This window comes from Macaca mulatta, chromosome 2 (genome assembly GCF_049350105.2).
Source record: "Macaca mulatta isolate MMU2019108-1 chromosome 2, T2T-MMU8v2.0, whole genome shotgun sequence".
Classification (NCBI taxonomy): Eukaryota; Metazoa; Chordata; class Mammalia; order Primates; family Cercopithecidae; genus Macaca; species Macaca mulatta.
The window spans coordinates 108,008,534-108,036,009 of record NC_133407.1 but is presented as its reverse complement, the minus strand read 5'-3'; the positions used below and the strand labels follow the sequence as shown (position 1 = coordinate 108,036,009).

The following is a 27,476-nucleotide window of genomic DNA, read 5'->3' as shown; positions in this document are numbered from 1 at the left end:
TTTAATGGCTGTAGTATTTGAGTGAGGCAACTCTGGGGCATTTGTTATGAAGAATTCTACTTCTTACTGAAGAACAAATTATTAATATTGGATGAGTATTTCAATAGTGTGACTAATGTTTGAAATTATTTTTTCTAAGAGATTTTCTATAATCTTCCAAAAGTAGTGATATTTGTAGTCACTATAAATCAAGTTTTGGAAGTCAAAAAAATAATAATAAAAGACTGCCTTCATTTTAGGAAAAAAAGCAGTTTTCTGGCCACAAGGGCATAGTGCAGTTCATTTAGGTGTTGATGTAGTTTATAATCAGATGCCTTTTCTCTTCTGCAAAAGATACTGTTAAGTAAACCAGATTTTCTAAATAGTCATTCTTAAAATTTCAGACTTACAAAGCTCGTAGTAGAATTTTATTGGAAGACCCCAGGTTTTTTTCTTTTTTTAATGAGTGCTTTAACTTAAAACAGGCATTTGAAACATCTGCTGCAATGTAGTCTTGCATGTGATTTTTTAAAGTTGATGTGCAGTCTAATTGTTTCATAATTTTTTGATCTTTTCCTATATCCAGAATGATTTTGTGAACCACGAAGTACATGAGACTAAAAAATGCCCAAACAAGTCAGATAATAATAGCTACAATGGTTGCTGATGTTGAGATTATTGTTGAACTGTAATTAATAATTTGGATGGCAGTATTTATCTCTTTTTTGTACACTCCCATAGCTGAATTGCTTAAGTATAATTTATAGAATTTCAGTGCAGTTAATTCTTAATGGAAAATCAGAAACCTAAATTGCAGATTTAAAAAGTACTGTACAACCATTATATCTGTAAATACCTTAGCACTTTTTTATCACTTAGAATAATATGTACTACTATGTGAGTGAGCTCTTTTGGAAGTTATATCAAGTTCTAGTGTTTGTTTCTTAGTAACTGAACTGAATTTCCAGTTCTGTCCTAGACATTTTGCACTAAAGTAGCCAAATACATTCTTGTGCCTTTTTGTTATGGTGCTCCATACCACTGGTGAGCGCTCCATAGTTTCCTTACCTGCTGCTACAGAATGTTATTTTACATCCCTATGGCTATCGCCAAGGCTACAAAAAAGAAAAGCTATATTTGTATGCAAAAGCTATATTGTGTTGCATACAAATATAGCACACATTTGCATTTGCTTATCCATTTCTCCCTTTCTTTCTAACATTCCATCACCGTCTTACAGACAAGGGTAACAGGCTTATAGAGTTTGACTCAACCAGTGTTACATAGTTTGTACATTACAGAATCAGGTCAGAAAGCTAGAACTTTGAATTTCAAGCCTAGTGAAGGCTACAGCAGACAATGCTCTTTCCTTTTCATCATTTCAGTTGTCCTTGTCTAAATTTTCTCCTTTTTCCCCACACCATCTCTAAGGGAGTCAGAACTACATCCACGAATTTTAGATCCACTGGCCACCAGTTTAACAAGGATACTCATGGCAAGTACTGCAAGTAGCCCATAAAATATCTATTCTCCTCATCCTCCTTACTAACCAAACTGAATTTTGTTCAGAGTGGCACTGTGCCCAGATTTCTCAAGTTCTTTCTCAGCTAAAGCTGGCCACATGATACATCTCTAGCCTCTGGTTGATGGATTGGCAAACTGTGGGCCAAATCCAGCCCATTGCTTGTTTTTCAAAATAAAGTTTTACTGGAACACAACTATGCTCATTCATTTATTTTCTGTCTATTGCTACTTCCACACAACAATGGCGAAATTAAGTAGTTGTGACAGAAATCATATGACTCTCAAAACCTAAAATAATCACTAGCCTTCTGTTAAGGACCAACCCCTGCTGCAGTGAAATCCAAGTTTTGGTAGCTCAGTTGCCCTCCCAAAGCATACTACAGGACACACTCACTGCATAGAAATATATGTTAGTTCCTATGCATGGTCCTTCTAATGGTAACTTAGTCTCCCTTCTTAAATAAAGAAGCAACATAAAGTTTGGTGTAGAGTATATTTAGTGGAATTATTAGTTGCCAAATTCAACATGCATTTTCTCCCCTTTTTCTTCCTGTCAAAACCCCATTTTGTTTAGTTATCTACCCTTCCTCCATGCAGCCATGGTCATCATGGAAACATAATCCCAACTCCAAAGGGCTCTCTTGATTCACTTAAGAGTAATGAAATTCCCCTTGCCTGTGACTGCCTCAGAAATGGTCATATATCAGTTTGCTTTTGCCTCTTAACAAACCACTCCTAAACTTAGTGGCTTAAAATAACAAACATTTATTACTTCTCATAATTCTGTGGGTCATCTAAGTGGTTTTCATATCTGGGCTGGCTCAGAGTGGGTTGTTTAGGACAGCACGGCCTCATTCTTATGTCCTGTTGCTGGAAGGCTGGTTGGTGAGGGTTGGGGTGGGGGTGGTGTGCTCAGCTGGGATGGCTTGTTTCTGCTCCACATGGTCACTCTTCCTCCCTCAATCACAGGCTTCTTAACATGGTAACCTCAGAGTTCCACAGAGCAGCAGAAGATGGCAAGCCCCAATGTACAAACACTTTTTAAGTCTCCGCTTACAACAAATTTGCTAATGTTTCACTGGGAAAAACAATTCACATGCTGAGACCATGTTCAAGGGGTAGAGAAATAGACTCCACCACTTAATGGGAAGAGCTGCAGGCGACATTCCAGAGAGATGGGGGAAGAATGTATAGCTGTTTTTGTAATCTGTCCAGGACGTATGACCCATTTTGGGCAAGATAGAGAGAAAGGAGGTATCTGAAAAGAATTATTTCGCATTCTGAGCAAGCATCCAGAAACAGTTCTCTCTTGTAGGGGACAAAGTTGTGAGTGGCTATCAGAGACATAACACTATAATCAGGTTGCTGTCTGCCTGGGGATGAAGCCAATACCTAGAGGAGGGCAGAGCAAGAAATTCACAGTGAAACAGAGCCAGAGTTACTGGTCTTAGCTAACCCTGAAGCCCACCCTCCTTGGTTGTTCAGTAACCCATACCAAAACATTTCCTTTTTCATTAGGCCATTTTAAGTTGGGCTTTTCATTTTTCAAAGATAGTATTCTCTAAACTTTCCACTTTCAATAGCACTTGCCTAGGACTTTTTTTTTTCTTAAGAGACAGAGTCTTGCTCTGTCACCTAGGCTGGAATGCAGTGGCACAATCATAGCTTACTGCAGCCTCCAGCTCCTGGGCTCAAGGAATCCTCCTGCCTCAGCCTCCTGAGTAGCTGAGACTGCAGGCACGTGCCACCACACCCAGTTAATTAAAAAAAAAATTTTAATAGAGGTGGGATCTCTCTATGTTGCCCAGGCTGGTCTCCAACCCCTGGCCTTAAGCAATTCCTGGCTCTTGATGAGTTGACAGATGTTACTGATATTGCTCTACTGATCAGTTGTTGATATTCTAGAAGTCAATGCTGAGTTTGAAGTGACTAAAGAATTATCCTTTATGAGTAATATGCACGTAACAACTACAGGTAAGAATATTTTCAAAGAAGCTGAGAAAACACCAATTCAGTACAACCTAAAGTAGAATCTGCTAAGAGTGTTATGAATGACAGTAAAACAAAAACAAAACAAAACCAAAAAATGTGTGAAGGAGGAAAGGCTTAGTTGATAAATGCACAAAGCTTGTGAGCATGTAGGTTGTTAAAAACACATGGTTATTCATAGCAGGTAGTGTGTGGAAATGTCTTAGATGTGTTGTTGAACCAGTATTGTCAACAGTGAACTTCATTTGCTCTTGTAGACCAAATCATTGTCAGTTCTGTGTATTTTTGTCTCAAATAAAAGCTAGATATCTCAACTTACCCTACCGTATGCTAGTTGAATGACTTAGGAGTGGTAAAGTTTTATTATGATTTTTTGAAATCAGAAGTAAGATTGAATTTTTTCTAAATAAGAACCGTCTTCAACAATGATCAAAACTGAATGGCAGCTGGGCACGGTGGCTCACGCCTGTAATCTCAGCACTTTGGGAGGCTGAGGCCGGTGGATCACAAGGTCAGGAGATCCACACCATCCTGGCTAACACGGTGAAACCCCGTCTCTACCAAAAATACAAAAAAATTAGCCGGGCGAGGTGGCAGGCGCCTGTAGTCCCAGCTACTTGGGAGGCTGAGGCAGGAGAGTGGGGTGAACCCGGGAGGCGGAGTTTGTAGGGAGCTGAGATCGTGTCACTGCATTCCAGCCTGGGCGACAGAGAGAGACTCCGTCTCAAACAAACAAACAAACAAACAAAACAGAATTGCTTTGGAAATTCGGTTTTTGTTGCAGACTCGATAATGTTTCCCAATGAATTACAAGACAAAGCAGTTCTTATATGTGAAACTTACACGGTAGTAAAGTTATTCTGACAACTGACATAGTTTGAATCACAAGCAAAATCAAGCTGCTCCATATGATTTTTTTGGCTATTGAAAGTTAAAAAAAGAGGTGAGCGCTTCACTCCTATCCAAACTGGCTGCAGGCATGTTTTTTGAACCCAAATCACAGTTCCAGGGGTAGTTTTCAGACCAGACTTTGATGCAAGTGCAAAGGAAACAAGAAAATTTCCTCCCTCCCTCCCTCCCTCCTTTCCTTCCTTCTTTCCTTCCTTCCTTCCTTCCTTCCTTCCTTCCTTCCTTCCTTCCTTCCTTCCTTCCTTCCTTCCTTCCTTCCTTCCTTCCTTCCTTCCTTCCTTCCCTCCTTTCCTTCCTTCCTTCCATCTCTTTTACTTTCTTGCTTTGTGGAGACTGGGTCTTGCTATTTTGCCCAGGCTGCTCTTGAACTTCTAGGCTCAAGCGATTCTCTCCTCAGCCTCCCAAAGGGAAATTTTCATATTTCCAAATCCATTTAAGAGGCAATCGAAAAAACATTTAAATTTTAATTTTAAAAAAGAGGCAGTGGAGTGGCTGGGCGCAGTGGCTCACACCTATAATCCCAGCACTTTGGGAGGCCAAGGCGGGTAGATCACAAGGTTAGGAGATCGAGAACATCCTGGCTAACACGGTGAAACCCCGTCTCTACTAAAAAATACAAAAAATAAGCCGGGTATGTGGCGGGTGCCTGCAGTCCCAGCTACTCCAGAGGCTGAGGCAGGAGAATGGCGTGAACCCGGGAGGCAGAGCTTGCAGTGAGCCGAGATTGTGCCACTGCACTCCAGCCTGGGCAACAGAGGGAGACTCCATCTCAAAAAAAAAAAAAAAAAAAAAAAAAAAAAAAAAAAAGAGGCAGTGGAAAAGTTTCCACGAACCTTTGTTAGGGAAATATAATTAAAAACAAATCCTTTTTCCAACCCAGAAATTCTCTCTACAAAGGTAGCAGGGAAAGAATACGCTATTAAAGAAGCATTAAACTAGAATGTAACACATATCACAGGCAAACCACTAAGAGAATGAAAAGGTAGAAAGGAATCTTGCCTCCTTATATAGCCAAACAGATACAACCCATTACATACATGTTTTCAAGATAAACAATAACTAGTCCTCAAATAAGAGGACTTGGCAGACCTTTTGTCACACGGTTTTCCCCAACCTTATCGTAGTAATTGGAGTGGCCATCTATGTTAGCTAATTGGTCTTATCCAGAGGAAAATCTTCTCAACTGTTTATGACAGAGGTAGTTTTGCAACTTCAGGTAAGGCACCCACCAAAGCTTAGCTCCAATGTTTGCAATTCAAAGAGATGGCTTCCAGGTCCTCGAGAAAAACATTCCTTGGTCATGGACCTGAGAAAAGGCCAGTTGGCAAAAGTCCTGCCTAGTTTTCAAAAGTATTTATATATATATTTCAAAGAAATGGGAAAACACTTACAAGTTTTCTAAGGTAAATGTCCTAGGAGAAGAGGGAAATCTCTTCCCCTGTTTTCATCAGAGTAAATGGAACCTCTTATTTTTAATTTGTATTTGCCCTTATACTTTCTATGCGAAAACACATTTTCTTTTTTTTTTTTTTTTTCTTTTTTCTCTTTTTTTGATGGAGCCTTGCTCAGTTGCCCAGGCTGGAGTGCAGTGGCATGATCTAGGCTCACTGCAACCACCATCTCCCGGGTTCAAGCGATTCTCCTGTCTCAGCCTCCCGAGTAGCTGGGATTACAAGCACCCGCCATCATGCCCAGCTAATTTTTGTATTTTAGTAAAGACAGGGTTTCACTATGTTGGCCAGGCTGGTCTTGAACTCCTGACCTCAGGTGATCTGCCTGCCTCGGCCTCCCAAAGTGCTGAGATTATAGGCATGAGCCACCGCGCCTGGCCAAAACACATTTTCTTGTTTGTTTTGTAATTTAACACAAAATAATTTATTTTGGGAAATTTATTGTGAATAGACATTAAAAATAGGTTCATTTGTGCAAAGTAATCCAAGCAATGAATGTTTGTGTGTGCATATATATATATACTGATATACATATACACACATATACACATATATAACACTATTCTGTATGGGAAATTCATTAAACAAAGTGTCAACAGTTTGAGTCTGTCGATAACTTAGTAAAAAGTAATAATGATCTTTATAAAAATAATTTTAAAACTGTTTTCTATTTGTGAAAAATAAAATATCAATTTGAAAATTATAGGCTGGGCATGAGGGCTCACACCTGCAATCCCAGCATTTTTGGAGGCCAAGGCAGGCAGATCACAAGGTCAGGAGATCAAGACCATCCTGGCTAACACGGTGAAACCCTGTCTCTACTAAAAATACAAAAAAATTAGCCAGGCGTGGTGGCGGGCGACTGTAGTCCCAGCTTCTTGGGAGGCTGAGGCAGGAGAATGACGTGAACCCGGGAGGCGGAGCTTGCAGTGAGCCGAGATCATGCCACTGCACTCCAGCCGGGGCTACAGAGCGAGACTCGGTCTCAAAACAAAACAAAACAAAACAAAAAATTATTCTCAGACCATTAAGGCAAATAAGAAGTAATATAATCTATCTTCATTTATAGATGAGGAAGAAAGTGAGTCCATAAAAGTTAAATAAAACTTTCTTAAAATTATGCAGGCAGTTATAGTGGCAGAGCTGGGTTATTAATCTGTTACGCCTCACTTCCAGTTCAGTTGTTTGGTTTTTGTTTGTTTGTTTGTTTGTTTACTGCTCCTACTGTTTCCATTTCAGCCTGAACATTTCCTTTTATTCTTCATTTGAACCAAGCATTCTTTTTTTCTAAAGAAAACCATCAACTTTATTTGAATCATAAGTCACACACACACACACACACACACACACACACACACACACACTCCTGCAGAACAATCTGGAAAATCTGAACACACTGGATATTTGATGACAATAGGAATGATTATTAAAGATATGAAAATAGAATTGTGATTACATTTTTTTCAATAGATTTTTGGGGAACAGGTGGCATTCGGTTACATGAATAAGTTCTTTAGTGATGATTTCTGAGATTTTCGTGCACCCATCATCCAAGCAATGTAACTGTGCCCAATGTGTAGTCTTTTATCCCTCACCGCCCTCCCACCCTTTCCCCCAAGTCCCCAAAGTCCATTGGATCATTCTTATGCTTTGCATCCTCATTGCTTAGCTCCCACTTATGAGTGAGGACATAGGATGTTTGGTTTCCCATTTCTGAGTTACTTCACTTAGAACAATGGTCTCCAGTTCCATCCAGGTTGCTGCAAATGCCATTATTTCATTCCTTTTGATGTCTGAGTAGTATTCTTTTAGATATATATATATATATATCTCCACTCATTGATTGATGGCCTTTGGGCTGGTACCATATTTTTGCAATTGTGAATTGTGCTACTATAAACATGTGTGTGCAAATATCTTTTTCATATAATGACTTCTTTTCCTCTAGATAGATACCCAGGAGTGGGATTCCTGGATGAAATGGTAGATTTACTTTTAGTTCTTTAAGAAATCTCCACACTGTTTTCTACAGTGGTTGTACTAGTTTACATTCCCACCAACAGTGTAAAAGTGTTCTCTTGGCCGGGCACGGTGGCTCAAGCCTGTAATCCCAGCACTTTGGGAGGCCGAGACGGGCGGATCACGAGGTCAGGAGATCGAGACCAACCTGGCTAACACGGTGAAACCCCGTCTCTACTAAAAATACAAAAAACTAGCCAGGCAAGGTGGCAGGCGCCTGTAGTCCCAGCTATTTGGGAGGCTGAGGCAGGAGAATGGCGTAAACCTGGGAGGCAGAGCTTGTAGTGAGCTGAGATCCGGCCACTGCACTCCAGCCTGGGTGACAGAGCGAGACTCTGTCTCAAAAAAAAAAAAAAAAAAAAAAAAAAGTGTTCTCTTTCACCACATCCACGCCAACATGTATTATTGAAAGGTGGTATCGCATTGTGGTTTTGATTTGCATTTCCCTGATAATTAATGATGTTGAGCATTTATCCATATGTTTGTTGGATATTTGTATATCTTCTTTTGATAATTATGTATTCATGTCCTTAGCCCACTTTTGGATGGGATTGTTTGTTTTGTTCTTGCTGATTTGTTTGAGTTCCTTGTAGATTCTGGATATTAGTCCTTTGTCAGGTGTATAGATTGCAAAGATTTTCTTCCACTCTGTGGGTTGTCTGTTTCCTCTGCTGATGATTTCTTTTGCTGTGCAGAAGCTTTTAGTTTAATTAAGTCCCATCTATTTATCTTTGTTTTTGTTGTGTTTGCTTTTGGGTTCTTGGTTATGAAGTCTTTGCCTAAACCAATGTCTAGAAGGGTTTTTCCAATTTCTTCTTCTTCTTCTTCTTCTTCCTCTTCCTCTTCCTCTTCCTCTTCCTCTTCCTCTTCCTCTTCCTCTTCCTCTTCCTCTTCCTCTTCTTCTTCTTCTTCTTCTTCTTCTTCTTCTTCTTCTTCTTCTTCTTCTTCTTCTTCTTCTTCTTCTTCTTCTTCTTCTTTTTCTTCTTCTGACAGAGTTTTATTCTTATTACCCAGGCTAGAGTGCAATGGTGCCATCTCCGCTCAGTGCAACCTCCGCCTCCGGGGTTCTCCTGTCTCAACCTCCTGAGTAGCTGGGATTACAGGTGCATACCACCACACCTGGCAAATTTTTTGTATTTTTAGTAGAGACAGGGTTTCACCGTTTCGCCCAGGCTGGTATCTTCTAGAATTTTTATGGTTTCAGGTCTTAGATTTAAGCCTTTGATCCATCTTGAGTTGATTTTTGTATAAGGTGAGAGATGAGGATGCAGTTTCATTCTTCCACACATGGCTTGCCATTTGTGCCTGCGCCATCTGTGCCATTTGTTGAATAGGTTGTCCCTTTTCCACTTTATGTTTTTGTTTGCTTTGTTGAAGATAAGTTGACTGTAAGTATTTGGCTTTATTTCTGGGTTCTCTATTCTGTTCCATTGGTCTATATGCTTGTTTTTATACCAGTACCATTCTGTTTTGGTGACTATGGCCTTACAGTATAGTTCTAAGTCAGGTAATGTAATGCCTCCAGATTTGTTTTCGCTTTTGTTTTTTGCTTAATCTTGCTTTGGCTATGCGGGCTGTTTTTTTGTTCCATATGAATTTTAGAATTGTTTTTATAGTTCTGTGAAGACTAATGGTGGTATTTTGATAAAAATTGCATTGAATTTGTAGATTGCTTTTGGCAGTATGGTCATTTTCACAATATTGATTCTATCCATCTATGAGCATGGGATGTGTTTCCATTTGTTTGTGTCATCATTATTTCTTTCAGCAGTGTTTTGTAGTTTTCCTTGTAGAGGTCTTTCAGCTCCTTGGTTAAGTTTATTCCTAAGTATTTTTATTTTATTTTATTGCAGCTATTGTAAAAGGGGTTGATTTCTTGATTTGATTCTCAGCTTGATCGCTGTTGGTGTATAGCAGGGCTACTGATTTCTATAAATTAATTTTGTATCTTGAAAGTTTGCTGAATTCATTTACCAGTTCTAGGAGCTTTTGGATGAGTCTTTAGGGTTTTCTAGGTATACAATTATGTCATCAGCAAACAGCAACAGTTTGACTTCCCCCTTCCCAATTTGGATGCCATTTATTTATTTATTTATTTATTTATTTATTTATTTTCTCTTGTCTGGTTGCTCTGGCTAGGACTTCCAATACTACGTTGAATAGAAGTGATGAAAGTAGGCATCTTTGTCTTGTTCCATTTCTCCAGAGAATACTTTCAACTTTTCCCCATTCAGTATAATGTTGGCTGTGGGCTTGTCATAGATGGTTTTTGTTATATTAAAGTATGTCCCTTCTATGCCAATTTTACTGAGGGTTTTTTTGTTTTGTTTTGTTCTTTTGATATGGAGTTTTGTTCTTGTTGCCCAGGCTGGAGTGCAATGACCTGGTCCCAGCTCACTGCAACCTCCACCTCCCAGGTTCAAGCAGTTCCCTTGCCTCAGTCTCCTGAGTAGCTGGGATTACAGGTGTGTGCCACCATGCCTGACTAATTTTTTTATATTTTTAGTAGAGATGGGGTTTCACCATGTTGACCAGGCAGGTCCGAACTCCCAACCTCAGGTGATCCGTCCGTCTTAGCCTCCAAAAGTGCTGGGATCACAGGTGTGAGCCATCACACCTGGCCTTGCTGAGGGTTTTTAATCATAAAAGGATGCTGGATTTTGTCAAATGCTTTTTCTGCATCCATTGAAATGATTGTGTGATTTTTGTTTTTAATTCTGTTTATGTGGTGTACCACATTTATTGACTTGCAGATGTTAAACCATCCCTGCACCCCTGGTATGAAACCCACTCGATCATGGTGGGTTATCTTTTTGCTATGCTGTTGGATTCAGTTAGCCAGTATTTTGTTGAGGATTTTTGCATCTATGTTCATCAGGGATATTTTTCTGCAGTTTTCTTTTCTTTATTATGCCCTTTCTTAGTTTTTGTATTAGGGTGGTACTGGTTTCATAGAATGACTTAGGGAGGTTTCCTTCTTTCTCTATCTTTTGGAGTAGTGTCAGTAGAATTGGTATCAATTCTTCTTTGAATGTTTGATAGAATTCAACTGTCAGTCTTTCTGGTTCTGGACCTTTTTTTTTCTTGGTAACTTTTTAATTACCATTTCAATCTTGCTGCTTGTTATTGGTCTGTTCAGAGTTTCCATTTCTTCCTGGTTTAATCTAGGAGGGTTGCATATTTCCATTTCTTCCTGGTTTAATATAGTAGGGTTATATATTTCCAGGAATTCACCCATCTCCTTGGTATTAGTCGCAATATCTCCTGTTTTGTTTCTAATTGAGTTTATTTGGATCTTCTCCCTTGTTTTCTTTGTTAATGTCACTAATGGTCTATCAATCTTATTTATCTTTTCAAACAACCAACTTTTTGTTTCATTTACCTTTTGTATTTTTTTGTTTCAATTTCATTTAGTTCTGTTCTGATCTTGGTTATTTCTCTTTTTTTGCTGGGTTTGGGTTAGGTTTGTTCTTGCTTCTCTAGCTCCTTGAGGTGTGACCTTAGATTGTCTGTTTGTGCTCCTTCAGACTTTTTGATGAACTTTGCTCTTAACACCACCTTGCTGTATCCCAGAAGTTTTGATAGGTTGTGTCACTATTATTGTTCAGTTCAAAGAATATTTTAATTTCCATCTTGATTTCATTGTTGACTCAACAATCATTCAGGAGCAGGTTATTTAATTTCCTCATCTTTGCATGGTTTTGTGGGTTCCTTTTGGAGTTGATTTCCAATTTTATTCCACTGTGGTCTGAGAGAGTACTTGCTATAATTTTGATTTTCCTATATTTGTTGAGACTTGTTTTGGGGCCTATTATATCACCTATCTTAATGTTCCGTGTGCTGATGAATAGAATGTATATTCTGCAGTTGTTGGGTATCTGTCAATATCTGTTAAGTCCCTTTGTTCTAGGGTATAGCTTGAGTCCATTGTTTCTTTGTTGACTTTCTGTCTTGATAACCTGTCTCGTGCTGTCAGGGGAGAATTGAAGTAATCCCACTATTATTGTGTTGCTATCTATCTCATGTTTTAGATCTAGTAGTCATTGTTTTATAAATTTTGGAGCACCAGTGTATATATATTTAGGATTGTGATATTTTCCTATTGGACTAGTCCTTTTATCATTATATAATGTTCTTATTTGTCTTTTTAAATTGCTGTTGCTTTGAAGTTTGTTTTGTGTGATATAAGACTAGCTACTTCTGCTTGCTTTTGATGTACATTTGCATGGAATATCTTTTTCCATCCCTTTACCTTAAGTTTATGTGAGTCCTTGTGTGTCAGGTGAGTCTCTTGAAGACAGCAGATTCTTGGTTGGTGAATTCTCCATTCTGCCATTCTGTAGATTTTAAATGGAGCATTTAGGTCATTTACATTCAATGTTAGTATTAAGGTCCGAGGTACTATTCTATCCACTGTGCTATTTGTTGTCTGAATAACTTGTTTTCTTTTTCATCATGTTGTTGTTTTATAAGTACTGTGAGATTTATGCTTTAAGGAGACCCTATTTTGGAGTATTTCAAGGATTTGTTTCAAGATTTAGAGCTCCTTTTAGCAGTTTTTGTAGTGCTGGCTTGGTAGTAGTGGTGAATTCTCTCAGCATTTGTTTGTGTGAAAAAGATTGTATCTTTCCTTCATTTATGAAGTTAAGTTTCACTGTATACAAAATTCTTGCCTGATAATTGTTTTGTTTAGGAGGTTAAACATAGGACCCCAATCCCTTATAGCTTGTAGGGTGTCTGCTCAGAAATCTGCTGCTAATCTGATAGGGTTTCCTTTATAGGTTCCTGATGTTTTTGTCTCACAGCTCTTAAGATTCTTTCCTTAGTCTTTAGATAACCTGATGAGTATGTGCCTAGGCAATGACCTTTTTGCAATGAATTTCCCAGGTGTTCTTTGAGCTTCTTGTATTTGGATGTCTTCTCTAGCAAGGCCGGGAAAGTTTTCCTCAATTATTACCTCAGATATGTTTCCCAAGCTTTTAGACTTCTCTTCTTCCTTGGGAACACCAATTATTCTTAGGTTTGGTCATCTGACATAATCTCAAATTTCTTAGAAGTTTTGCTCATTTTTTAAAATTCTCTTTTCTTTGTCTTTGACGAACTGGGTTAATTTGAAATCCTTGTCTTTGAGCTCTGATGTTCTTTTTCTACTTGTTTGATTCTATTGCTGAGACTTTCCAGTGTATTTCCAATTCTCTAAATGTGTCCTTGATTTCCAGAAGTTGTAATTTTTATTTATGCTATCTATTTCACTGGAGATTTTCCCCTTCATATACTGTATCATTTTTTAATTTTTAAAAAATTGGACCTCACCTTTCTCTGATGCCTCCTTGATTGGCTTAATAGTCGAATGTCTGAGTTCTTTTTCTGGCAATTCACAGATTTTGTCTTGGTTTGGATCCATTGCTGGTGAGTTGGTGTGAAAATAGTGACAGTATAGCTATTCCATAGACAAAGTAGGGTGTTCCTGAAAGTAAGAGGAGGAAAGTGTCCACCCAAGTACAATGATCATATATATGGGGAGATGTGCTCTGCTACAAGGGTTTGTGATATAGGATTAATGTTTTAATTACTATATTTTGCAAGAATAGATATTAATAATATCATTATTTTCGAGTTGGAGTTTCACTCTTATTGCCCAGACTACAGTGCAATGGCATGACCTTGGCTCACTGCAACCTCTGCCTCCTGGGTTCAAGAGATTCTCAGCCTCAGCCTCCTGAGTAGCTGGGATTACAGGTGTGCACAACCACATCTGGCTAATTTTTGTATTTTTAGTAGAGAGAGGGTTTTGCCATGTTGACCAGGCTGGTCTTGAACTCCTGACCTCAGGTGATCCACCTGCCTTGGCCTCCCAACGTGCTGGGATTACAGGCATAAGCGAGCTACTACACTCAGTCTTTTAAGGGAAGGTTTTATGGCCTGATTCAGGGGAGAATCATGGGAGAAGGTCAGACAGACCATCTTGCTTCTGCTGTTTTCTCAAATGGCAAGATGCCATATTTTATGATAGTGTGTCATGAACCCTATCACAGCCAACAAAGAATAGATAACCTAATTTTCCCCAAGAGTCTGATAATGTTCAACTTTACCTGAGTTCACTCTGCTGGAAAACAGTAACAATTAAAAATCCCCACACCCTTTAGTGTTCTAGGAAATGACTTCCTGCAAAGAGCCATCCTTCCCCATATGACTTAGATGAGACTCACAGATAGCCCCACCCCCTTGTTTGTCTAGACACAGACCCTCCAGATGACTTGCTTTACAGCTGATTAATTGAACTGTTTGTACCCATGACCAATTTGGACAGAATACCTGCTAATTTAACTTGACCAAGATTTAGTTAAGCTCTTTTCCCTCCCCTAGGTCCTTAAGTTTTGACCTATCTTTGGCCTGAGTCAGCAACAAGATGTAGAACAATCCCTCCTTATTATAAGAACATGGGATGGTTAATTTTAGGTGTCAACTTGACTGGGTTAAGGAATACCCAGATAACTGGTAAAGCACTATTTTGGACGTATGTCTTTGAGTGTTTCTGGAAGAGATTGGCATTTGAATCTGTGTTCTGAGTAAGGAAAATGTGCCCTCACACAACATGGGTGTGCACCATCCAAAGGGCTGAGAGCCCAGGTAGAACAAAAAGAGAGAGCGAATTCATTCTCTCTCTCCTGGAGCTGGGACACCCATCTTCTCCTGGACCTGTGAGACAAGAATAGCACTGGGTAGTCACAGGAGTATAGAAAAACCTGAATAACAGCTAAAATAAGAACTAGGCAAAGAAACCATAGGATAACAGAAAACTCAAAATAAGGGAGAGAAAAATGGCCAAAACCCTGGTCAGGGTGACATGTCCGTGACTCTTCTTGGCAAACCCAAATAAGGGAGAAAGGGGGTGGTAATGGAGGGAATAGGGTGTTTGGAGGAGTCCCTGAAATCCCTTCCTTTTCCAAAATGCTAAATGATTATTCCACCCCATAATTAAAGAAACACCATAAAATTAGAAACTCGTTGTGCATGACTCATTCTCATGAGCATGCCCACACTTATCTCTTAAGTGTGTACTTTTGTTTTACAATAAAAGCTTCTTGCCTTTTACTTCATTCTGACTTGTCCCTGAATTCTTTCTTGCAATGGCGTCAAGAAGCTAGAAACCAGCTGAAGTTAGGGTCTCACTGGCATCTGGAGACCCTTCTAAGCCCTCTGGCAACACTAGGACATTAGAACTCCAGGTTATTCAGCCTTCAGACTCTGGGACTTGCACCAGTGGCCCTCTCGGTTCTCAGGCCTTCAGACTTGGACTGAGCTATGCCACTAGTTTCCCTGGTTCTCCAGCTTGCAGATGGCATAACCTGGGATTTCTCAGCCTGTATAATCATGTGAGTCAATTTCCTTAATAAATCCCTCTTACGTATCTATATATCCTATTGGCTCTGGTTCTCTGAAGAACTCTGGCTTATGTGGTCACTGGTAATCAGCTGACTTCAAGGAAAGACATTTCCTGATTAACTGTCCAATTATGACACCAGCTCATTCATTCCCTTACACCAGTCTGCTCTAACCTTATTTATTCCTACCTATCAGATACACCCACCAGTGTGTCACATCAATTTACCATTGCCATGGCAACACCCAGGAGTTACCACACCTTTCCACGGCAATGACCCAATGACCCAAAAGTACTACTCCTTCCCTAGAAAGTTCTGCATAAAATTCTTTTCTGCCTGACCTTTGAGATTGTGAAAGTTGTCAAAATCAAAATGGAGTCACTTGTGTCAAGCCCTAACAAAAAATAATAAATAAATAAAACCAGGAGGTTAAGAAGGGAGGGACCTCATGAACACATGCCTATGTTATGAACTGTTACAAGAACTTTCTACACATAGATGCCCATAATGAGAACTTCTGACAAGGGCTTTCTAAGCTGCAGCTTGCTACATGAGTAAAAGGAAGCTACCTGGATGCACAAAGACACTTGCTTGACACACTCTCTCTGTTAATAAACTGGCATCAACTCCTGTGCCTAGTCTTGCAACCAATATTCTCTTTGTTTCAAAACAAATTACCTATGTTTCCTTTTTGCCTTTAAATACTTTCCTTTGCTTCAACTGATGTAATGCAGGTCTCAATTAATTGAATAACTATCTTCGTTTTTTGCTTCTGTAATATGTTTTTCCCTGCACAGATTTTCTCCCACCCCACGAAATGCTTAAAAGGTAACTTAAGTCTTTGTTCAGGGCTCAGTCCTTTGGATGTTAATCCGACTGGGCCGGTGCACCTAAATAATAAATATCCTTCTCACCCCCATCGGTCTCTCTAATTTTTTATCAACCCTGTTACACAACCTCTATGCCAATGACCCGCATAGCCCCCATATTCTGGATTTGTGAGTCCCCTGTGCACTCTTGAATAAACGCATTATCTTTAGAGAGTCTGTCTGTTATTTGGGTTGACAAGATGTTTGTGGATCTTATGGTCTGAGCATTCTCTCTATTGCAATAGTCCTCCTCTCCCTATTGTAGTAGTACCTGTCTCCCATTTGCAATTGTCCTTTTGAATAAAGCCTGTCTTATCTTTGTCTGAGTTTATTTTTTATTTGACAACTCAAGTAGCTTCACAGTGATGCAAGGCAAGCAAGCCCCAAAGTGGAGCTTAGCCCACGAGGGTTTCTGGCTTTGCCCAGGAAAGACTTCAAAGACAAGGCAGAGGTAGAAGAAAAAAACACCTTTGAAGAGGTGGTGTTACAGCTCTGTAACTGCTCCTGCAGAGGAGGGCTATCCTGTAGGCAGAGAGTAGAAGCTCAGGGCAGTTTTGCATTCATATTTACACCCATTTTTAATCGCGTGCAGATTAAGAGGTGGCTTATGCAGAACTTTCTTGGGAAGGAGTAGTACTTTGGGATCATTGAGTTACTGCCATGGAAAGGTTCAGGAACTCCTGGGTGTTGCCATGGCAGTGATAAATTGACATGGCACACTGGTGGGTGAGTCTGACTGAAAGCCGCATCCACCTGGCTCTGTTTTAGTTAGTCCTCAATCTGGTCGAGTGTCCGACCCCACCTCTGGAGTCAAGTCCTGCCTCCTACCTCAGCAGTTCCATCCCACTCCTATTGCAACGGGTTGGAGAGCACTGACTAGAGAGACAACCTGAAATTTCTAACTTGAATCTTCTAACCTGAATCGTATCTTCTATAAGCACCTCTCAAAAAAAAAAAAAAAAAAAGGAGTTGTAAAGAGACACTTTTACACTGTAAAAGAAGTAAAAGTTAAACACGTCAATATTTAAGACTTTAATTTTTTTCTCCAACATTCTCTGAGGGCTTTCTGTGGATGGTAGATTGTTCTCCCACCCCCAAACACATTGCAGACTTTTAACTGGAATAGATAGGTCAGATGTAGGAGACCCAAGTAAGAAGGCATCGAGGTCAGAAGACCTCCGAGACTCCTAGAGCGGTCGGCGAGGGGCCTGCAAGGCGCCCCGGCAGCCCTTCCGGGGCGGCCCATCTTCCCTGGATACTTAAGCTCGCGGGAGGATCTTAAGGGCACGCGCGTCGCGGTGGCGGTGTTTCATTGCCGTGCGGGGCTGGGGGCTCCGTGGCCTCTGGTGAGCGAACGAGACCGGGGCCGAAGGGGCCTAGGCTTGCCAGGGCTGCGGGCTGCGCTGGCGGCGGGGCCGACTGGCGGGAGTGACGGGTGGGAATCCCCGCGGCCCCGGCTCTTGGGTTTACTGTGCACTTGATGTAAGGGGAAAGTCGCTCGTCAGCTGCTTGAGGGTCTTGTTAGGGTGAACTGGGGACTAGAAATGGGATGCGGGCGGGAGGAAAGAAGTGTAGGTGCAGGTGGCAGTCATAAGTGTCCCATAAGTCTAAATGTCTGAACTGTGTAGATTTAAGGAGCATTAAAGAGGCAAAATAATAGCAAGTGCTTGTGTAGTGCTTAGCGTGGGCCAGACACTGTTCTAGATGCTTGTTTCATTTAATCCTGACAGCAGCCCTGTGAGGTAGGTACTATTATTCTCATTAAGAAGAAATGAGAGGGGTTAATCTGCCTAAGCGCCAACAGCCCCTAAGTGGCACAACCAGCATGGAAATCCAGGCCCTGAGGCTTTTTCCAGGCTGTGTTACCAGCTCTTCTTCTCAAAGATGACTTTGAAGAGTAAGGGAGAGAGAGAAGGGAAGGACTGTCTCAGGTTTCTGGCTTGTGACAGGATGGACGATGGTATTGTTAACTGAGAGGAGAACGTAAGAGGAACAGTGGAACGCTTTAGAAGAAAGATGATCAGCTCAGCTTTGAACATGGTCAGTGATGTCACGTTATAGAAGACATTGGCTGATGTCTTTGGGGCTAAAGAAAAAGTTGATCAGATGTGAGATTTGGAAATCATAACTAATAGGTGATGGTTATGACCAAAAGAGTGCATGGCAGAACTTAGGGCAGAGACCACAAACTAGATGCCCATGGGCCAGATCAGATTCACTGATGTGCTTTGTTTATCCTGAACAGTAGTTTTGAAAAATTGAATTAGTCACTAGCTTTTCATCATTAGATGCTATGTAAAAATCTAGATTTGTGGTGTTTCTTGGAAGGCTGGAAGATTTGGCAACACTTGGCTCACATTCTTGTAAGGCATTAGGCTAGAGTGAGCAGCAGGCGCCCCCTTAGAGGGGCATGCACACTCCCGTTCATCTCCCTCCTCCCTGTTGTTTAATATAGTCCCATTCATTTCATTCTTTTATATTCCCTGCCTGGTCCCTAAGGCATGGGTCTTTAACCTCTGACTTAGATCTAGAGTGAGAGGAAGAAATTGGTTAAGAGAGAGTCCCAGGAACACTGTCATTCAAGAATATGGGAGTCAGTAAAGCAGTTTGGGGGAACATAGTGGTTTATATACTACATAAGAGTCAAATAGGGAGAACTGAAAAGCAACCCTTAGATTTGACGATTAGGAAAGAAAGCGCTTGCATCTTCAGATTGTTTCTGTAGAGTGGTCGGGACTACAGACTGTGTGCAGTGAGTTGAGGAGTGCCTGAAAGATGAAGTATTTAAGTTGTTTTTTTTTTTTTTTTTCTTCTAAGGTTTGGATAAGAAGAGAAGAAAAGACATGTGGCCTGAGCTTGAGAGAAACAAGTGTCAAGAGAGGGTTGTTTTTAGAGTGCGTGAGGTTTGAGTATGGTTATAGGCAACCAGGAAAGACTCAGGAGACAGTAAGAGGCTGGTGGTGCAGGGCAGAGAGGAAGGGATAATTAGTGGAGTTTTCTGAGGAATCTGGAAGAGTGGGATCCAGGGCTCCAGTGGGAGACATGGCTGTGAGCAAGGGAGACACCCGCTCCTTTGAGAGGTGTTCTTAATCAAGACCTCTTCAGTATCTTCATTCTCCTTCCACAGGTTGATCTCTACACACTACAGAAGTCACATGCCATGAGAGGCCTCTCATCACTTGGGAGGGAACATAACAGTAACATTTCTTTTTTTTTGTTTTGTTTTCTTTGAGACGGAGCCTTGCTCTGAGGCCCAGGCTGGAATGCAGTGACATGATCTTGGCTCACTGCAAACTCTGTCTCCTGGGTTCACGCCATTCTCCTGCCTCAGCCTCCCGAGTAGCTGGGACTACAGGCGCCCGCCACCATGCCTGGCTAATTTTTTGTATTTTACGACGGGGTTTCACTGTGTTAGCCAGGATGGTCTTGATCTGATGTCGTGATCTGCCTGCCTTGACCTCCCAAAGTGCTGGAATTACAGGCATGAGCCACTGCACCTGGCCAACAATAACATTTCTAACCAGATAGACACTGGACATAGAAAAAGCCACTGCTGGTAGGAACTTGAAAAGCAAAAGTGGGAGAACCGATGAGACCAACTTCCTATTTTTTTCTTGTGCTTTTTCTAAAATTTGCCTAAATATTAAGAAATTTTAGGCTGGGCGCGGTGGCTCACGCCTGTAATCCCAGCACTTTGGGAGGCCGAGACGGGCGGATCACGAGGTCAGGAGATCGAGACCATCCTGGCTAACACGGTGAAACCCCGTCTCTACTAAAAAATACAAAAAACTAGCCGGGCGAGGTGGCGGGCGCCTATAGTCCCAGCTACTCGGGAGGCTGAGGCAGGAGAATGGCGTGAACCCGGGGGGCGGAGCTTGCAGTGAGCTGAGATCTGGCCACTGCACTCCAGCCTGGGTGACAGAGCGAGACTCCGTCTCAAAAAAAAAAAAAAAAAAAAGAAATTTTAGAGCCAATGATTTCCTCCTCTAAATGTTCTGGATTTTTTCCTCAGCCCTCCTCATTCCCCTCATCTCTGGTGGTAGCGACAGTGCCAGCTTCCCACAGTCACCTGTCCCTTGGCTCCTTATATTTAGTAGGAGTAGGAACCAAAACAAGCTCCATCAGTGGAGATGAAGAAAAGAAAATCCCTATCTGCTGTACTCTGGGGCTTCCTGCCTGTCAGGCCCAGTGCATATCGTTAGAGAAGATATGCGAAGGTTCTGTCTTCCCAGAGTCAGGTTTTTTGTTTTTAGAATTTTTAGTAGTCATAGAGAAAATGAGGTCGAGAAGAGACATGAGCCATCACCTTGTCCAGCAGTGATGCTCTTGGGACCCACTGGCAGGACTGACAGGCAGCTAAGCAGGTAGATCTGGGGCCCACTGCTTATGCGTTCACCAGAGCAGCTCTGGATTTTATATCCTAGAATTTATAAAAGATTGCCAGATTCATTAAAAAGAAAAGAGGTCTTCTGCTAAGCAAGGTTTTGGCAGACATCCAGCAGTTTTGGCCTCAGGCTGTCTTCTTAGAACTTGGGAGTTAAGGCCTGGCCTTGGATAGCTGGGCCAATTATGCTGGGGGACCCAGCTGGCATTTCTGTTTGTCAACAGTGGTTTCTGGTGTCTTTCTCCTTAGTTGACCACTCCCTGCCTGTCCAGGAGCCACAGAAGTTCAGGAGGTGTCCCAGGGCAGGCCCTCAACAGAGTGAGGGTAATGTTTACAATCATCACAATAACGGAAACCTTTTTCCTAGTGGCAGGACCAGGGACAGTAAAGGAGAAGAAGGACTACAGGGATGCCTGGGGCTAGGTGAAGACCCAGGCCAGGGTAGCAGGGGGTGGGAGTTATCTCCAGACAGGCCTGTTGTCAATAGGCCAGGGAACACTTGACTTGCAGGAGGTAAACAATAGCCTAAAACCCCTTAAAGCACCAGTAACAATCTCTGGGATCTCTGTTGTTCAGACACCAGAGAAAACATCCCTATGTAAATTCTAGACCTTTTAAATGAAGTGTGAAGGTTTTAGCATGGCATTCCAGGCCCTACCTGATTTGACTTTGGTTTCCCTTTCCAGCTTTGTTTCCCACTACACTCCAGATGACACTGACAGACTTCTCCCAACAATCTCTGCTTTTCCATTATTGTGCCTTTGCCCATCTTGCTTTCTTTACCTAGAAGAAAACCTCCATGCCGAACCTCCAAGCTTCCTACCCTTTGAAATCCTAGCTCCTTTCAAGACCCAACTGAAATGCCACTTCCCAGGAAGTCTTAGTTAATTGCTGTCAAGCCCTCTTGAGCTATAAGTTGTCTTTTCCTCACCAGCCTTCTCTTACCTCAATTCGACTTGTACTTTAATTATCTCTTTACACAACTGTCACCCCACTGGACTTTTAGTTCCTGGGGGACAGGCAAGACTTGGCTAGCTAATACTTTTTGTTAACCTGGATGAAAACTTGAGAGAGTTGTCTTGATCTCCTTCCCATCCTCAACATTCCCTGGGGAAAGAGGACAGGGACTCCTGTTCCTATAATGAAGTTTAGTCTCCAATTTTTCTCTTCCTCTTCCTTGATTTCACAGTCCTCCACAGCTTGAGATAGGGCTGCTCTTGGAATTTTTTTTCCTCAAGCCTCATTCTCCCTGAGGATTTTTTGAGGCTTGTTACTGATACGGCCCCTACTAATATTGAGGCAAGGAGCAGACATGGGCAAAGGGGTGGGGTGCCAGAATGCCTTGGGGTCTTGCTAAGTGGGACAGTCGCATGATGGAGATTTGAGGGTGTTATTATGAAGATCTCCAGGAAGGAGAAGACCTGGAGTCTGGGCCCAGCTCTGCTCCCTACCTGCCTGCCATGGAATGTGGGCAGGTTGCTTTATTGCACCACATCCGGTGTCTAATCTGAAATGAAGGGAGAATGTCAACCCTCCTCTTCATCCCAGACTCTTAGACATGGGAGTTGAAGGTGATTTGGTACCCACTTCTTGTCTTCTGACCCAGAGGAAGTAGCGTTTCTCCTCTAGGGTTTAGTTTAGTTGCCATAGGGTACCTTTAGAGAACCTGGATCAGGGCTGCCGGAGAGAAGTCAGAGGCAACAGCCTTAGAATTGAGCCTGGGATTTCTGTCTCTATCTGGTGGCAGCAGCTCCTTACCTAGGCCCCATTTGGCACCTGTTCTGAAACTGGAACTGGAAGCTAGAATTTGATGGGGATGACCTGAGTACAGCCCCTGTCATCCTTGCCATTCAGGGTTGCCTGCTTTGCAGAGGCAGTGGGGTCTCTGCTGGCTCTCAGTGCTGGGGAGGCTCTGCAGCTTCAGGGATTTTACAGCATGGATAGCCCTGAGGGTCTTTACACTTTGGTATAAGACACTTTTCAGTCAGCTCTGGACAATTGCGAAGTACATCTTCACTGCCCTGAGAACTCAAGAGGAGGATATACTATATTTGGGAGTCCCCAAATTCTGAGGCTTACCATGCCTGAACAAATTGTTAAGTGGGCGAGTGGCTCTCTTCAGCAAGTATAGGGACAACCTCAGAGAATTAGAGGTTATGAGAGTTTATTCCAAAACAGGAATAAGAAAAGAGTTTATTTTTATTTTTATTATTATTATTTTTTTTGTAGAGAGAAATCTTGCTCTGTTGCCCAGGCTGGAATGCAGTGGTACAATCACAGCTCATTGCAGACTTGAACTCCTAGGCTCAAGTGATACTCCCACCTCAGCTTCCCAAGTAGCTGAGACCACAGGTGCACACCACCGTGCATGGTTAATTTTTATTAATTTTTGTAGAGTTGGAGTCTTGCTATGTTGCCCAGGCAGATCTTGAATTACTGACTTCAAGTGATCCTCCTGCCTTGACCTCCCAAAATGCTAGGATTACTGGCATGAGCCAAGAGAAGAGTTTTAAAGCAAAAATAGAGATTAGAGGAGGAGTGGAAAGGATGACAGGTGTTGAGGAAGAAAAAGGGAGAAATGGTAAGAGGAGGAAAGCAGAAGGGAACAGGAGAAGTGAGGGGAAGGAAATAATGCATAAGAAATGGGAAAAGGAAGAAGGGGAAGGAAGAGGAAAAAAAGCCCAGAAGGCTCTTTCCAAGCTCACTTTCAGCAGAAATACGAAAACTTTCCCTCAGGTCTGTACTTCTTGAGTTCCCTGTAATACAGGACAGCCTCCTGAGCTCCACCTTGGCTGTGTGAGAACCAAGCAGCACTCCCAAAGGTTGTCCAGCACTTTGTGGTGCAGCTTGGCTCAGAAACACAAGAACCTGGATAAGGAAAGGTATGAGCAGTCCATGGAATCAGGCCATTCCCTGTCCCACATTGAGAGATCTTTATAACCCACCAGAGCGTCATGCTGAGGAAAAGGAAGATTTTCATCCTTTGCAGTATCTCTGAATGCCAGACATTGCTGCCTCTCCCCTCTGCCCTTCCTGGCTGTCTGCTGACCTTTTGCAGTCACATTAGGAGTGTACGTGTGCTATCGATGTGTCAGCATCACAAATGTCTAGAGTATACATTAGTATCACTTAAACATGTTTTGTCTCCACCATAGGAAACAGGTGACATTTCCATTTTCTGTATCTTTTGTTAGATTATGAAACCAAATCAGATATCAAGGAGTCGGTTCCAAAGCAGGAAGTATCAGAAGAAACAGATACACTGAGCCACCTCCAGAGCACTCTGGAATAATGATTCCCAAGAATGCAAGATTGGAGCACTCAAAAATTGGGAAGACAGTTTGAATATTCCTCAGAGAGATCCTTCCAGGGAGATGCTGAGGACGAGGACTAGAAGTATAAAGCCAGCAGAAATCAAGGATGTAAAAATCTCCCTAGAGAAGGAAAGCCAGAAAGGTGAAGAATTTGATAACTTCTTTAATCTAGGCTCAAAAAGTATTTCACATTCGAGAATTCACAGGGAGAACAAGGGGCCAGTTTCAGAAGTCAAAATACAAGTCACAACTTATGAAAGGCTTCAGAGGGTAGCCCCTCTGGCAGCCAGGTTTAGAGAAGCCCTAGAGGGGAAAGGAAGTGCAAAGAGGCATCAGGGAAGCCAGGCAGGACCCAGAGCGAGGAGAAGGAAGAGAGTTTCCAGAGGTGTTGCCTTCAGAGACAGGAGTGCCCTTGACGAGGAAAGAGGGCAACAAAACTACCCAGGAGAGAAACCCTTTATCTGTAAAGAGTGTGGAAAAGCCTTTGGTCAGAGTGCAAACCTCATCGTGCACCAAAGAATCCACACAAGGGAGAAACCTTTCCTATGTAATGAATGCGGAAAAGGCTTCAGACAGAGGTCACACCTCATACGACATCAGAGGATCCACACTGATGAGAAACCCTATGAATGCCAAGAATGTGGGAAGACCTTCAGCCAGAGCTCAAATCTCATAGTTCATCAGGGCATCCACACTGGGGAGAAATCTTGAATGTGGTGAATGTGGGAAAGCCTTCAGCCGGAGTTCAGGCCTCACTGTCCATCAGAGGATCCACACGGGGGAGAAGCCATTTGAGTGTAATGAATGCAGCAAAGCTTTCAGTTGTAGCTCATACCTTATTGTGCATCAGAGAATTCACACAGGGGAGAAACCCTACAAGTGTAATGAGTGTGGAAGAGCCTTTGGCCAGAGCTCCCATCTTATTCTCCATCAGGCAACTCATGCCCGGAAGAAACCTCAGCTGGCTACTTGGGTTAGGGCCCACTGTTAATGGGGCAGAGTTGAATGGTCATGTTATGTGCTCGCCTTCACCCAGGTCAGCATCTCATAAATACTAGGAAGTATGTGAGAGGTCATGGACTCTTCACTGCTGGAAATCTGGGTCCACAAACTCACTCTGCTTGTATGGTGTTTTATTCACTTGCCTTATTTTTGTATGTGTGCCTCCAGTCAGATTTGGAGTTCCAAGAGGTAGATGCCAGGTCCTGTCTTCTGGTTTGATTGATAGGAAACTGAGGAGCTCTTCATTTCTACAAAGTTGATGAAATATTAATTCATTGAGAAATTCCTCATATCAAGAAACTTTTAATCTGATAATCTTGCAAGATCTCACCTGCTTTGAAGATTTGTAATTTTTCCAACATAACTCCAGCACATTAAAGCTTACTGTACTTTTCAATGTTATTTCAAAGCTTTAATGTGCTAGAGTTGGGGAGCTTAGAAGGCCCACTGTGAGCACTAAAATTTAGAATGTCATATCCTCATTTAAATGTAGGCTGCCTTTAGGAATGACCAAAACAGCGAAGGATACATAGGATGATAGAGTCATCAATCAAAGGAACCCTACCAGACCAGAACTGCAGACCAGAGTTAAGAAGATGAAGTATTAAACCCTGTCCATAGGGCTAAGGAGTCTGAGCCTCTCAGAAGTGTTCTGTCAGAAACATTGCAGTCCTTGACCATTAGACATGCTAGAGGGGTGTCTTTAAAATTATCCTTCTCTCTCATCTTCAGTCCCTAGCTGCTCAGGGCTGAAATCCTAGTCTTAGGGCCTGTTCTCTTCTCTCTAGACCATATAGCTTGACTTTTCCTAACAGGAATTAAAACAGATCGTGTGTGTGTATAAAATTAAAAAGTAATATCCTAATCATCTGCCACTTATACAAAAAGAGATTTATTACCTTTAAAGGAAAAATATAATAGGAATGTAGTATGTCTCAGTATATGCAGTCATGTGCAACATAATGATGTTTACAACAGACCACATATTTGATGGTAGTCTTATAAGGTTGTAATGGAGCTGAGAAATTCCTCTGGCCTAGTGACTCTGCAGCTGTTGTAATGTGGTAGCACAATGCAGTACTCACATGTTTGTGGTGATGCTGGTGTAAACAAGCTGACCGTGCTGCCAGTTATATAAAAGGACAGCACATGCAGTTATATACAGTGCATAATACTTGATAATAAAGACTGTGCTACTGGTTTATGTATTTACTGTACTTTTCATTGTTATTTCAAAGTGCTCCTTCCACTTTTTTTAAAAAAGTTTACTGTAAAACAGTATTCTGTGTTTGACCAGCAGCAGCCTCATATATCTCATGTTTACCACATCTCTTGACTGCATCATTTCCTTTTGTGCTTGGTTTAATCTCATGTTTTGTTCATCATGTCCCCTAAGCATTCAAAATCCATGGCTAATTTTGCCAGTAAGAGGCTGTGTTGAGTAATTGACCTGGAAACAAAATTAGAGGTGATTAAGGACTGTGAAGGTGGAAAATCAGAGATGGTTATTGCTCACCAGTCAGGCATGTCCCATTTTACCATTGCTGCCATCCTAAAGTACAAGAGCAAAGTGATAGAAGCTATTAAAGGATCTGCTTCATTGAAGGCAATGAGACTAATAAAAATTTGAGGAGGGCCAATACCAGATATGGATAAACTTCTAATGACCTAGATTGAAGACCAGACACAGAAGCATGTCCCTCTCAGCACCATGACAATCACAGCTAAAGCAAAAAGCTTGTTATGTTGATAGAAAAGGCTGGACCTGACTATATTGTTGAATTTATTGCTAGCTCTGGGTGGTTTAAACGATTCAAGAATTGTTTTTCATTACACAATTGTGAAAGTGAGTGGTAAGTCTATGAGTACTGATGTGAAGGCAGCTGAAGAATTTTTGGAAACTCTAGGTAAGCTGATTGTAGAGGAAAATTACTTCCCAGAGCAAATGTTTAATATGGATCAAACCTCCCTATTCTGGAAACAGATGCCTGAAGGGACTTTCATCCATAAGGAGGCCAAGTCAATGGCAGGTTTCAAGGCTTTGAAGGACTGGATAACAGTGTTTGGGGACAATGTTGTTGGCCACAAATTGAAACCCTTTGTGATTTGGCACAGTGAGAACCCCAGGGCCTTCAAGCATATCAGTAAGCACACACTGCCAGTGTACTACAGGAGCAATAACAAGTCATGGATGACCCAGCTTCTCTTCCAAGATGCCCTCCTGAATTGCTATTTCAGTGAAATGGAGTACTGTTTGGAGAATAACATACCTTTCAAGATTTTGCTTATTGTTGATAATGCTCCTATACATCCTTTAGGTGATCTTTGTCTTAATATCAAACTGGTGTTTCTCCCTTTAAGCATCACCTCTTTGATCCAACCAGTGGATCAAGGAGTTATAGCAGTTCTGAAGGCCGACTACCTAAGGAGGACGTTTCCCCAGGCTGTTGCTGCTGTTATCTGAGAGAGACACTGAGAAGACACTGATGCAATTCTGGGAGGATTACAGCATCTAAGACTGCATCAAGAACCTTGCTTGGGCTTAGGATGATGTCACCAATATGTGTATGAGTGGCATCTGGAAGAAGACACTCGAGATTTGTTCATGACTTCAAAGGATTTGCCACGGATGACCAGGTTGCAAAAATTCA

General features: G+C 41.7%; 1 protein-coding gene across 1 annotated transcript; it reads left to right on the top strand.

The window, feature by feature from the left end:
- The first annotated feature begins 17,364 nt into the window (after positions 1-17,364).
- On the top strand, positions 17,365-26,033 carry LOC106996929 (uncharacterized). The gene is made up of 2 exons (XM_015131083.3): positions 17,365-17,471; positions 23,704-26,033. Exon 2 carries the CDS (start codon positions 23,884-23,886, stop codon positions 24,532-24,534), a length of 651 nt encoding a protein of 216 aa, XP_014986569.3. The 5' UTR covers positions 17,365-17,471; positions 23,704-23,883; the 3' UTR covers positions 24,535-26,033.
- Positions 26,034-27,476: the final 1,443 nt, after the last annotated feature.

Coding starts and splice junctions, on each gene's coding strand:
- LOC106996929 (XM_015131083.3), top strand. CDS start 23,884: ATGCTGAGGACGAGGACTAGAAGTATAAAGCCAGCAGAAATCAAGGAT.